The sequence below is a fragment of the Delphinus delphis genome, chromosome 16, assembly GCF_949987515.2.
Source record: "Delphinus delphis chromosome 16, mDelDel1.2, whole genome shotgun sequence".
NCBI lineage: Eukaryota > Metazoa > Chordata > Mammalia > Artiodactyla > Delphinidae > Delphinus > Delphinus delphis.
Window position 1 is genome coordinate 47279811 of NC_082698.1, and position 13860 is coordinate 47293670.

Genomic DNA, 13860 nt, shown 5'->3' on the forward strand with positions numbered 1-13860 from the left:
CACGTACGACTGGAGCCATACAAACGCCGTGTGCCCGAGCATTCTTTCCTTCTTGGTTTTAACAGGGAACAGATGGTTGGAACACAGCCATCATTTACTTTTTTCAAAATACAAACTGGGCTTTGTGTAAATCCTAGTTAATTTAAGGAATCTATCTATCAAATCCAGTTTCCTACGAATGACGTGAAGAGTGAAGTGGTGAGAACCACTCACATTCCTGGGCTCATTAGAATCATTTGTTACCTCTTTCTGCAGGAAGGGAAGAAGGGAACTGTGAAAGCTGGGAGACAACACAACTGATCCGTATTCATATTTCAGAAAATCGGATCTTAAATATTATTACCAAGGAAACTAAGCCGTGTAGAGATGAAAGATTACATTCCGCAGGGCAGAGCGTAATCTTGGGAGCTCAGGTAGTTTGCAGACCTATTTGTTAAAACAACGTTTGGAGGATGGTTTGTAAAGGCAGCGAGCAGAGCGGATGACAGCGGTTAATTTTATACAAGGCTCTGCTGGCGCTGTGACACTGCCGTGAACCATGGCTCCAAGGCCTGTCAGCTGCCAGGGGGTGGAGGGCATCTTGTTTCCTCCTTCCTGTGTGTCTGAGTTTTCTTTCCTTAGTCAGTGCTAATTAGGCAGACGTGGCATTCTCAGGGCTAATCACAGGAGCTCCACGAGCTAGCATGAGGAAAAATAGGCCCCTCCATGCAGACAAAGAAAAACCAGGACAGAGCCTGGGGCCTGTGATGTGCGGCTGCCACAAGAGCGATGGGACCAGCATCATTCTTGTGAGTATTTATGTTTATCTGTTTCTCCCACATTGCAGATTATGATAAGTGTGTGCAAATGGCCAATCTGAGTCTTGCACACCTGGCCCAGTCCAAGCCGCTCACTTGGATCCAGAGACTGTCGTGCTCAGAAAATGCGCTGTTTGTACCCAGGCTGGAGGGTGCGGCAGGAGGCCTGCTACACACGTCACTGGATAACTTCACTGTGGACACCAGCAAGGGGACCAGGGCGCAAGGGCTCAGAGGCAGGTGGGTTTGACATATCTGTTCTGTGGGCCCAAAGCATCATGTACTTGGTGCTCTGGAGTAATCCATACGTGAAGACATTGTTTAAAGGATGTCAAATGTCTAAGGGAAGTATGCATTCATTGGGTAATTATCAACTAAATCCACAGAGATTTCCCGAAGGGCAGCTATGGGCCAGATCTATGCTAGACACGGGACAGACATCCCGTGTCTCCCTGCTGCGTTGCTCTATCTTTTGGTGGAGAAAGAGCTAGGTGATGATACAAAATTGAAGGGAACAAAATAAACAAGTTGCAATAGCCTATTTAACCAGGCACTGTTCTAAGCACTGTACCCATCAACTACATTAGCCCTCACAACCCTGTGAAGTACTTTCTGTTTTCTCCCAGCGTGAGACTTGAACACACACAGCTGGCCCTGGAGTCTGTACTCCTAAGCTCTACATTGCCGATGCTTTCTCTTTTGATGGATTGCTTGCAATTTAATTTGCAAGGGAAAATAATGAGCTTATCAACACAACTTCACATTATAACATAATGATCCATAAATTTTAAAATAGCCTCGAAGTTGGATTGCACTTACATTACAAGTTCTATAAATAGCACAGATTCACAGGCAGCACAGGACCAATGAAGGGGGCTGTGGGAGGGAGCTGTTTTTTGGAATGAGTTATACATCTGCTTCAGCAAGAGGGTATGGGTGATTGATTTGAATTGCAATGCATATATTATATCTTAAAGTAATTCTTAGAAAATTACTGCTCCAGATTCTGTTGATGCAAGTATGCATCACCACGCACTGCGAACTAACTCAATAATGATGAAGCAAAACTATCTATTATTGTTACCACGTAACAAACAACTCCAAAGCATAGTGACTTAAAACAACACGCATTTTGTTATTCTGTTTCACGATTTTCTGGGTTACAAATTTAGGCAGGGCTCGGCTGGGCGATTCTTCTGCTTCTCTTGAGGGTACTCATCAGGACTGGCCTGGAGGCTCCAGGACTGTGTTGTGCATGTGCCCAGGCCCTCAGTGGGGATGGCTGGGATGGTGAGCTCAGCTGGGCCCTTCTCAGTCCCAGTGTGGTCTCAGGCCCTCTCCATATGGTGCCTCCATGTGGAAGGTAGTGAGGCGTCTACGTGGCAGCTCAGGGCTCCAAGGGCCCAAGGCGAGCTGCCAGTCTCCTAAAAGGCTGGGCCTGGAGCTGGCACGTGGTCACTTCTGCCATACTCTCTTGGTCAAAGTAGTCACATGTCAGCACAGATTCAGGGGCAGCAGAAACAGTCCCCACCTCCTGATGTAGGAGTGTCAAAGCATATGTGGCCATCTTTAATCTGTCTTCAAACTGATAGTACTTTATAACACTTTATAGATTAAAAGCCTGAAGAAGCCATGACTGACTCAAGGCCACCTTGAGAATGTGTTGACTGCAAAGCACCCTTCCAGTGACCTGCCAGTGGGCACGCACAGGAGGGGACTGGCAGCACTGCATGGCAGCCAGCCTTCTCAACAGGAAGCTGAACTGGAGTCCTCAGTAATCTCTGGTTCTCCTCTAATTTTAGTTTATGAATGCCAGACTTTCACAACCCTTAGTGACTCATGTCAGAGGTTATGGGTCACCTTCCATGAAAAGGGAAATCTAGGGTCTCTGGCCATCTGGAAGGTCCCCAGAAGCACAGCCCAAGACAATGACTTGGGTGCAGGTGGTTTTTGTGGAGGTGATGCCGAGAAGCAGGAGTGAGCAGGGTAAGTGAGACAGGGGAGGAGGGAAAGTGAAAAGAAAGGGGGCAGTGTCATCAAGATAGCTGCTGTGGGCAGCCAGGGCTTAATTCCATGAGAAGTGCACAGAAGCCCTCCCAGAATTGTCTGAAGGACCAGGGAGTGGACACCTGTGCACCGGCTCCCATCCCGCTCTGGTGCAAGCTTGTCTGTGGGAGGTATGAACTCTCCTATACCGTTGGGCAAGGTGGGGGGATAGATGGGGTGTGTGAGATGCCCAAGACGCTCAAGAAGCTCTAGGGCAGAAAGAGGACCGTATCTGAGGCTAGATCAGCACGAGCTGAGGCTGAGCTCAGGTGGCACTGCCCACCACTGCTCTGGTCGGTCTGAGGTGGGACAAGGGCTGCATCCATCCGGCTCTGTCATCCTTGTGCACGGATGAGAAGTGCATCATCCTTGCTGTGGCTGGTGCAAAGATCACCCAGCCCAGGGTCCCCTTCAGGCAGGGTGCTGGGACGAGCCCAATGCCATGGAAATCCACCTACACCTACTCAGCTGTCTGCTGCGTGTGATGTTGCGCTAGTGGTTTGTAACACCCGTGCCTCTCTTTCCTCATTTGTCTAGTGGTGGGAGCAGTGATGCCCACCCCACTGGGTGGCTGTGGGAATTAAATGGTGTTATAGAACCCTGAAGATGGGATGAGTCTGTGATGAGTGTCCTAATGTTGGTGCCCTTCCCCTAGTCTCTAGCGGAGAAGGTAGGAACACAAACCCTCTTAAAGCAGATAGAATGGTTAAATGTTTAAGGCAGACACAGGTACAGCTTTATCGCTCCCCCGAGAGTGAAGTGATTTCCAAGTAAGGGGACAGAGGAGGGCTGCATGGGGGAAGTGACAGCGGGTCTTGACCAACCATGGGTTTGGGCACAGTGAGAAGGAGGGGAGATAGGCAGGAATGTCATGAGCGAAGGCCCAGTTCCTCTTGCTACAAAAATTGGTTGAGTGCCTGCTGTGCGCCAGCCCCGAGCTGTGCACTGAGGACTCAGCAGTGGGCAGGATGGACACAGCCCCGGCCTCATGGCGCTCAAAGAGGTGACAAGCAGAGGGCCCGTGTGGCAGGAGCAGGTGGTGCTGCTGACCAGCGGGCCAGAGCCAGGACGGGAAGGATGGGATGGCATGCAGACACTGACACGCAAGAGATGGGACCCGCTTCCCAGTGTCAAGCCTGAGCAGCTGTGTGCTCAGCACTGCTTAGAACGGGGATGCCATCAGGGTGCCAACCCTGACATACAATCCCTGCCCCACCTACTTCATGGCACCTTTTCTGTGAGCCTTTCCTGACTGCCCTGGCCAGCACCACTGGCTCGCCTTCAAGCCGCTGCCCCCAGGGCCCCTCCACCCCGACATCCACATGCATCTATCTGTCCTGTAAACGGGGAGCTTCCAGAGAACAGTAATGCGCCTGTCTCCTCCTCAGCTCTGAGGCCAGCATGCGGAGACTTTCAGTAAATGGCATTATTTTCGTTAGGTTTGCATTTTTAAAAGCTTACTTTAATTGTGGTAAAATATACATAACATAAAATTCACCCTTTTAACCATTTTTAAGTGGACAGTGGAGTGCTGTTAAGTATATTCACATTGGTGTGCAGCCAGAATTCTTCTCATCTTACCAAACTGAACCTATGACCATTAAAAGACAAGTCCCCATCCCCACTCCCTGAGACCCTGGTAACCATCATTCTACTTTCTGTTTCTATGAATTTGACTACTTTAAGGACCTCACTCTACTGTACATGTGGAATCACACAGTGTTAGTCTCTTTGTGATTTGCAGTAGATGCTGCTTTTTATCCTTTTTCAACAATAGACTTGCACGTGTGACTTGGATCACATGGGCCGTGGCAGCCTAAGGCAGAAAATCCCTTCCTTTCTCCAGAGGCCCTCCCTTGTGGCCTTCCTTGGCCCCTCTAGGTCTGCTGGGGTATCTCCTTCTTTGAAACCCAGGAGTGCTCTGCCAAAGCCTCTCCCTGGGCACTTAGGTCAGCTCTAGATGGCATGAAAGGCACCCATCCTGCAGCTCGCAGTGGGCTGGGAGCTCCCAGAAGGCAGAGCCCATGTCTGACTCACCTTTACCCTCAGTCCCTTGCCAGCCCGGGGCCTGACATCTAGTCAGATCTCAGTCAACTTGGGCTGAACTTGCTGAAATGCACAGTATAAACAGGAGCTGAGTTAGAGTGAGGCCTCCTCCCTAATCTCTGAAGAACGGCCCTGTGCTTGTCCCTTGCCCTGCATCTGCCTTCTCTCCCCCATCGCTCCTCTTCCCTTTCTAGGTCTGGCCCCTTGAACAGCGCCACGCTCTGTGCCCGGAGCAGCGGGCATCACTGATCCCAGGTTGCAGTGAGAGGTGCGGTGGCAGCACCCATCCCTGCCTTGGGCCGGCTGCCTAAAGCAGTGGGGCAGGTGTGGGCTCCCTGAGGTTGGGGCCAACCTGGGTGATGAAGGGCTGATGGATCTGTTCAGATGGTCGACCTCCTGGCCTTCCTTCTTAGATGAGGCCCAGTGCTGGCTTTTTCCGGGGCTCTAAGTCCTGTGGCTTTGCCTCTGTTCTTTCTGCTCACTCTCTACTTTGTTCACCCCTGGATGTAGCTTATCTTGAGCAGAGCTGACCCTGTGGGTCGGGCAGGATCCCCACTTAATTCATTATTCTTCTAGGGCCTAGAACATCATTTGTTTGCTAGAATGCTGGCTCGACAAAGCCAACTGAATGCCAGTATGAATGTTTCTTGTTTTCAGCTCAGTATTACTAGGGGGTAGCCAACTCCAGTATCTGCAAGGATCAAGCAGGTAAGTTACTGTGTGAAGCCCTCAGTGGAGGTGCTGGAACATCACAGTGGAGGTGTTGGAACATGGCTGGCCCAGCTGAAAAAGCAAACAACAGAAAAATCAGGACCCACTAAAAGCATGAGTGCTTTATACTTACTACCTCATTTTGGGGCCATCACAAGTCTAGGAAATAGGAATATTCTTTTTTTTTGAAATAGGAATATTCTTATTTCTGGTTAAGGAAATGGAGGTTTGGAAGGGCTGCTTATTCAACTCAAAGGAGAGATAGTGGGAGGTTCATAGGGGGCCTGGGTGACTCTAAGGTCCCCTCTAAGATAGAAAGCCCCCAAAGCCATTCTTTCCAGTGTACTTCTGATAACCAGACCAGCGCTTGATGGGGTCTGTCTATGGATCTGTTGACTGATGAGCAAGGGGCCACCACCCACACTCAGAATGGCAGGAAGTTGCCTTCTAGGGGCATCTTACCTCATCTTGTTGACTTTCCCTGCAGGCCCTGCCCTGGCCACGAGCAGCTGGAGCACATCTGTTTGACCCAGAAGCCAACGACTTGTGACCCTCTCTCTGGACGGCCTGCTCAGAGCACGCACACAGGTATGGGCCAAGCCGTGGGCTTGGGGTAAAGGAAATCTTACACGTGACTCTTGCTTTCAATCTTTTGCCACTACTTCATTTTGCTTCCCCAATAATGTTCACAATCTTTTTGCTTTTCCATTAATCTCAAAACTACTTACGTAGAAGGTGAAAGATTTATTCGATCTGAAGAGAAACCAGAGTATTCTGTCATACAGAGTGAAGTAAGTCAGAAAGAGAAAAACAAATACCGTATGCTAACACATATATATGGAATCTAAAAAAAAAAAAAGGCCCTGAAGAACATAGGGGCAGGACAGGAATAAAGACGCAGACGTAGAGAATGGACTTGATGACACGGGGAGGGGAAGGGGAAGCTGGGACGAAGTGAGAGAGTGGCATGAACATATATACACTACCAAATGTAAAATAGATAGCTAGTGGGAAGCAGCTGCATAGCACAGGGAGATCAGCTCAGTGCTTTGTGACCACCTAGAGGGGTGGGATAGGGAGGGTAGGAGGGAGACGCAAGAGGGAGGAGATATGGGGATACATGTATATGTATAGCTGATTCACTTTGTTATACAGCAGAAACTAACACACCATTGTAAAGCAATTATACTCCAATAAAGATGTTAAAAAAAAAACAAAACTACTTATGGCTGGGAAAAGCCCATGCTGTCCACCTTTGGCTTGGGCTGAGCTCATAGATTCTGAATGCGTTAGCACTGGTGAAGATTCCCAGCGCTCGGGTCCAGCGTGAGGAACACCTGCTGTGGAGGGGCGTGGCTGGAAACACGTATCCTTCACTTTCTTTACAACTCTTCCTATGGGCCCAGAATATCATCTCCCACTACTCACCAGAAAACATATACAGGGCAGGCGGCATTCCCCTCGGTCATATATCCTCCAGGCAGGTCCCCAGTGGGACATAAAGACAAAGAGATTCCTGAGCTAGAGAAGATATTTCTATTTGATGAGCATTAAGCCTGGGATTGGATCTGGAATACCACCAGGTGGCTCTTTACCGTGAACTGTGTGCAGGTCCCACCATGGCCCCTTGGGGGAGGGAGCGATGTGGAAAACGCTGGAGGGTGGGTCACTCTTTGGGGATTTTTCCACGTGCTCTGTGGTCAGCACTGGATTGCCCGTCAGGGCTCTGCCTTGGGTCCCCTCCAAGACCCAAGCTGGGGGAAACCTGTGCTGGGCTGCAGGGCCCTATCACCCCCTACTGTTAGGGGTCCAAGAGGGGAAGGCTTTGCTGTCTCATCTCTGTGCTCCAACTTTAGTTTCAGTTTTCACTGCCAGCAAGGTCATCTCTGCTCAGATTCTGTCTTGTCCCAAGACCAATGCAGAAAAATGAATAGCTGTAGGAAGTCATGCAGAGCAAGCACCATGGCCCACCTGCCTTTGCCTCTGCCCTTGATGAGCCAACACTGACCTGGTGAGGCTAATCAGAAGTATGTGTTCACAGATGGACTTTTCTACAAAATAGAAACAGACTCACAGACGTAGAGAACAGACTTGTGGTTGCCAAGGGGGAGGGGGCTGGGGGAAGGATGGATTGGGAGTTTGGGATTAGCAGATGCAAACTATTATATATAGGATGGATAAACAGCAAGATCCTATTGTATAGCACAGGGAACTATATTCAATATCCTGTGATAAACCATAATGGAAAAGAATATGAAAAGAATGTATATATATGTATACCTGAACCACTTTGCTGTATAGCAGAAATTAACACAACATTGTAGATCAACTGTACTTCAGTAAAATAAATTTTAAAAACTTATTTAAAAAAAAAGTATGTGTTCAGCCATCCATGCCCAGCCTTGTGTGTGTGTGTGAAATAGTGTTCACACCTTTTGTATTAGGTCTCTGATAATTTGGGGGAAAAGCACAATGTGGGTGGGGCTTTGTTTCCACTTCCAGGGCCACAAAATAAGAGGAGAAGGACCTTTACAGCCGAACCAGATCGAGAAATTGTGCGCGTGGCACTGAGCCGGGATCCACGCCGTGGTTTTGGTAAGAGGGCTCCTGGCAGGGGGGACCCAGTCTTTCCCTCTGGGCAGAGGGGAGGGGTGTGCTATCTTCCCTTTAGACTTTTCTACTCCCTTTTCCTGCCTGTCCTCCCCCATTTGCCTTTTTCAGTGATCACTTCTTTTTCTTCCCTTTAAATGTCCCTAACCAGCAATGGGATGTTGGGGTCAAAGTTCCCTTTTAGGCCTGATCAGGTTTTGGGGTGCAGATCTTGAAAATCTAAGTATAAGATAGAAAAAGGCTTTTCCGTCTAATACCACGTAATAACCTTTCTCTAGCATATTTAGATTCTTAGGGATGGGGAAGAGTAGTCAATCTTTTTCATCTCTTACTATTTACCACATTCGAAGACCCTTAAGAAGAGAAGGGTTACTTGATTAAAAATCATCTTTTTTTTCCGATCTGATTATGTATTGGAACAATAATACATAATGTTCCTAGCTGTAGTTGTGCTTATGAATGCGGGACAATCCACTTTCCTCCATCTGTCATGGCAGAGTAGAAAGAGCTGTTGGAGAATCAGAGGACCTAGGTACAAATATCAGCATTGCTACTTAGTAGCTGTGTGATCTCAAGCAAATAACCTAACCTCTCTGAGCTGCAAAATCATTAAGTATCATCTTCTTTCATATAATTGGATTATAGGTTTTGTCATTAATGAGGGAGAGGATGTAGGCAAAGTTGATCCTGGCATCTTTATATCTTCTATTATACCTGGGGGACCAGCTGAAAAAGCTAAAAAGATCAAACCAGGTATGTCATTTTTGATTGCCAGAGATGCTGCTTTAAGGAACTGCTCTTTCTCATTTCCTTGATGGGATTATTGAGATGTCTTATTTTTCCAGGAGGGCAGATACTAGCCTTGAATCACATCAGTCTGGAGGGCTTCACATTCGACATGGCTGTTAGAATGATTCAGAATTCTCCTGACAACGTAGAATTAATCATTTCTCAGTCAAAAGGTATGTCTTAACCCACTTTCAGAAGCTGGAGAGCCTCCTTTATTTTCAGGAGTACATTTTTACAAACACAGAGTACTGGGGCTTTAAGTCCGTGTAGGTCTCTTGTATTACCTCTCGTGATAGTGGCTTAGGCACAAATCAATAAACTCTGCGATTTCAGGGGCAGAATGCGCTCTACCATTGCTTGTCCTGCTGAATGGGAGAAGCCTACTCTAGTTCTTTACTAGATGCAGCTATTGTGTGTTTCTCTGCCACTCTTCTCGCATGACAGGAAGGATGTTCTTTCGATCAGCCAAGGCCTTATTGAAAGTGGCTACTGCAGTAATTCTACATATTTGGGGCTTAGTCGTGGAATCCGGTGGGAAGGAGACAGGGGGCTCTTCTTGAAGCTGAAGCGCATAACAAGCATTCTGTTCTAATTTGGTTAAGACTCAGCATGTTAGAGATCAACCGAAAGAGTAAAGGTTGTTTTTTTTTTAAAGATGATTTTATTCGTCCTTTAGATAGCTATCCAACAATTGCCTGTACTGAAGAATAAGATGACTCTGTTTATCTGGGTCAGGTTTGGGGTGGTAATGGGGGGATGTTAATATCCCTCTCCCTCCCAGTTACCCGGGCTCACCACAGCTTTTTGGTTGGGTGATCCTGCCATTTTCCAGAAGACTGCCTACAAAGCCAGGCCCACACTCTAGGAGCTTTGTACAATCTCCTCTCATGTACAGAAATGCTTCATGTCACACCAGCCAGCATTTTCTGGGTCCTAAATGCAGTCACCCCGTTGGCCTTGGCCTCTGAAAACCACATGCCCTCTCTCACTCTTGCACGTGTACACACCATCACCAGGTGGCTTTCCAGGTGCTGCATCTGCCCTTCGTCCAGAAGCTGTGGGGGGATGGGGGCTGGCAAAGCTGGGGCCTTAGCCATGCGCCTTTCATCCTGTGCTTGGACCTGACCCAGGGGCTAGCCCGGCCCTTCCACAGCACCTGCCCCAGCTCACTGCTCTGTTGGATTTCCTACACTGTCACTGTTCTTCCCACAATGTTTTAGCTGTCCTTGTATTTCCCTCCATACTTTGCACAGGAAAGGACAGAGGGGAGCGATCAAACCATCCTATTTTTAAAATCAGGAAACATAATGCAGCTGAGCTGGGGTCCATTCAGTGTCAAGGGTGGCCTGCTGGGGTGGGGATGTCCAAAACTGGCACCCAAAGTCTGCGAGGCTCCAGCCTCACTTTAGAGTTTCAGATGATGGAGTACCCACAGTGCCTGTGAATTACGTGTCCTCTCATCCTGGAGCCCCAGTCACCTGTTCGTAACTCTGCCTGGTCACAGTTGGGGTTCCTCGAAACAGCTGCCACCTTTGTTGGAGGAAGATGCTTCCACGGTGACTCTGGCTGGTCACTGTGGGCAGAGGCTTGACCGCCGTGAGTTTCTACCTGGTTGGGCTGCTGTTGGGACATGTGCTCTAGACTGGAGATCAAAGACAAGACAGAGAACCTTCCCATCAGGAGCAGACATCATCCTCCAATACAGATTGAGTTTTAATTACCCGCAGAAGTTCTAGCTTGTATTTCTGTTAGGCAGGACATACGCTGCACAGCTTGACGTTTTAATCCAGTCATAAGTATTGTCCTTGTCTCTTGTGGAGGGTGTGGAAGAAAATAAACACATGCTTACAACATTGCTAGAAGGACAATGACAGTAGAATAGCTAGTGAGAAGCAGCCACATAGCGCAGGGAGATCAGCTCGGTGCTTTGTGACCACCTAGAGGGGTGGGATAGGGAAGGTGGGAGGGAGACGCGAGAGGGAGGAGATATGGGGATATATGTATACGTATAGCTGATTCACTTTGTTATACAGCAGAAACTAACACACCATTGTAAAGCAATTATGCTCCAATAAAGATGTTAAAAACAAAGAAATTGCCAGGAATAAGGCATTACTGAACGGTGGCCCACCGCTCTCTACTGAATACCTTTAGGCTTGAACTACTTCTAATCTGATTCATTAAATTAAGTTTATCCACTGTGTGAGTTGGGCATTTTCCTGAGTACTAATGAGTCTGTATCAAAAGTTGTAAACTTACTTGTGTGTCTACATATCCAGATGTAAAGAAGATCTGTGTTCCTTCCTCCCATATACATTTGTTGAATAGCTGATATTAACATATGCATGGTAAATACACGTATTGAGGCTCTTAGTACTATGTACTAAGCTGTAATCTCTTTCTCTCTCTCTCTACATGTATAAACATCTCTCTATATTTAATTTCTAAGCCTCACCAACCCTGTGAGGTAGTTGAGATTATCTCTATTCTAGATATGAGGAAATTGAGGTCCAAAAATGTGAATTACCTTGCCCAGGGTTTTACCTAGTGATTCCTGACCTCATGTTCTTTCCTCTGCTCTGTGCCAGCTCAAGGGTCAGACATGGGGTAAATGGGAATCAGTGGCCCAGTCTTCACCCAAAGGGAGTCCACCATCTGGTTAGTACCAAGTTCCCCCCAAAGAACCAGACACGGTGAACTTTGGATCACAGGGTGATTACAGGTGTGCTCAGCAGGGACTCTGGAAGAGGCTGGCTTTAAGAGCAACATGACGGTTGTGGGGTTTTGGGCAAGATTTAATCCTTTTGACTCTGCTTCCTTGTGTATGAACTGGGAGCACACCTTCCTGGTGGGTGTGTTGAAAACATGGAAAGATACGTATATGTACATGTGTATATATATATATACACACATAAATATATATGTGTGTGTGTGTGTGTGTGTGTGTGTGTGTGTGTGTGTGTGGTGCCCATATGTGGCAAGAGCTTAAAAAGGGGGAACTGCCATTATAACCATCCGTTGCTCCTGTGTTTTCATAATTGGGTCACACAAGCTCTATTTAAGTTTCAAGAACACATCCAGAATCGTCCCTTCCGCTATTCTAAAAGCATCATCTCTCATGGGTGCTAAACTCACATGGCTCCCAGCAGCTATAAAAGGTCTCTCTGTCATTGGAGGAAAATGCTGTGCCCCACATAGAAATGCCACTGAGACGCCAGCCTTTCCAAGCTGTTGATTTCTTCTTGGCTTGTTTTTATAGGTGTTTGTGGAAATACCTCAAGCGAGGAGAAGAATAGCACGGCCAACTCTGGGGTCTTCTCTACAGACAGCCTGAGCAACGGGCACCTGGGAAGTTTTTCATCACACACACAAGACCAGGAAAGAAATATTGAAGAACTGGAAATGGCTCGGACTCAGAGCTTAATGCCCAGGCTGAGACCTCAGCTGTCTGCTCCACCATTAAAGGTAATCATTCCCTTGCTTCACTCTCTAGAATCTGGAGGAAAGAGAACAGGCTGTGGAGCCCAACAGCCTTGGCTCCAAAGTCCCCCTTTGTTCTCTATTTGCCATGTCAGGAAATAAATACTTACAGTGCATGGTTGTTGAGAAGAATATAAAGGGGAAAAGGCAAAGCTTCTAGTGCAGTGCCAGGGCTCAGTGTTTGAGGTTTCAGTGTCCTCGGTCACTAATTTTAACTGTGAACTGGCTTCTGCAGAGGGCAACGCATGGACAATCAGACATCTTGTATTCTTGGTCTCTAGTTAGTCCTCAAGCTGCAACTCATTGCCTTCGCTCTTGACAACACACCAAGGAGGAAGAAGACAAAGGCCAGCTTTGGCATGCAGAGAACTGTCTGCTTTAGTCCCAGGGCCGCCAGACTCCAGCTGTGTTTCCTTAGACACTGGATGGAAAGGTCTCCTTTTGCCCCTCCAGACCTCTGTCCGTTTTTCTCTGGGCCCCATGGAGCTGACACTCACAGACTGTGTCAGCCCCCTGTCTTCTGGTTGGCTCTGCCCAGAAGCCCTGTGTCTAGGAAAAGAGAGTTGTTTTCCTTTATCTCACACTACTACCCCACTCGCAACACTCTGGCACCAGTTGGGTGGGTTTTCCACATCAAGCAATTCCGACACTAACGGACTGGAATTAGCACCAGGTCCCACAGGTGAAGGACCCATCCCTCAAGACAGCCTCCACTCCAGATGACAATGAAGCTGTCGGTCCCCAGGTTACCCACACTTCTGTCTGACTCGGCTGCAAATTGGAGGTCCCCATGACCCCCTCCTTGGGTTTGTTAATTTCCTAGAGCAGCTCACAGGATCCAGGAAAACAGGTTCCTTGCTATCGCTGATTTACTATAAAGGATGTTTTAAAGGTACAAGGGAGGAGACAGATGAAGAGATGCATAGGGTGAGGTCTAGAAGGGTCCTGAGAGCAGCGTCATCTGCCCCTGTGGAGTTAGGGTGTGCCGTACTCTCTGCATAGATGTGTTTATGAACCTGGAAACTACGAATCCCATACTTTTGAAATTTTTATGGAGGCTTCAGCACGCAGGCATGGTGCATCAGTAGCTCAATCTCTAGCCCCTCTTGCCTTCCCAGAGGATGGGGGGTTGAGTGGAGCGGAAAGTTTCAAGCTTCTAATCATGGCTTGGTTTTCTGGTGACCAGCCCCCATCCTGAAGCTACGCAGGAACCAGAGTTCCCTCTTTAGAACAAAAGGCATTCTTATAACCCAGGAAATTTCAAGGGATTTGAGAGCTCTGTGTCAGGAACTGAGGTCAAAGACCAAATATTACAACAAAAGATGCTCCTAGTCTCCTATCACTTAGGAATTTTTTTTTTAATTTAGACATCCCTGTATTT

General features: G+C 47.7%; 1 protein-coding gene across 1 annotated transcript in view; it reads left to right on the plus strand.

Annotated features, from left to right (window-relative positions):
• Positions 1-13860, plus strand: part of LOC132439193 (FERM and PDZ domain-containing protein 2-like) — a 59160-nt gene that overhangs the window by 42444 nt on the left and 2856 nt on the right. Inside the window, exons 16-21 of the mRNA XM_060033474.1 lie at positions 827-1037; positions 6088-6188; positions 8103-8195; positions 8856-8963; positions 9056-9172; positions 12259-12464. Of these exons, the coding sequence (XP_059889457.1) occupies positions 827-1037; positions 6088-6188; positions 8103-8195; positions 8856-8963; positions 9056-9172; positions 12259-12464 (836 nt within the window). The remainder of the gene's footprint in view (positions 1-826; positions 1038-6087; positions 6189-8102; positions 8196-8855; positions 8964-9055; positions 9173-12258; positions 12465-13860) is intronic.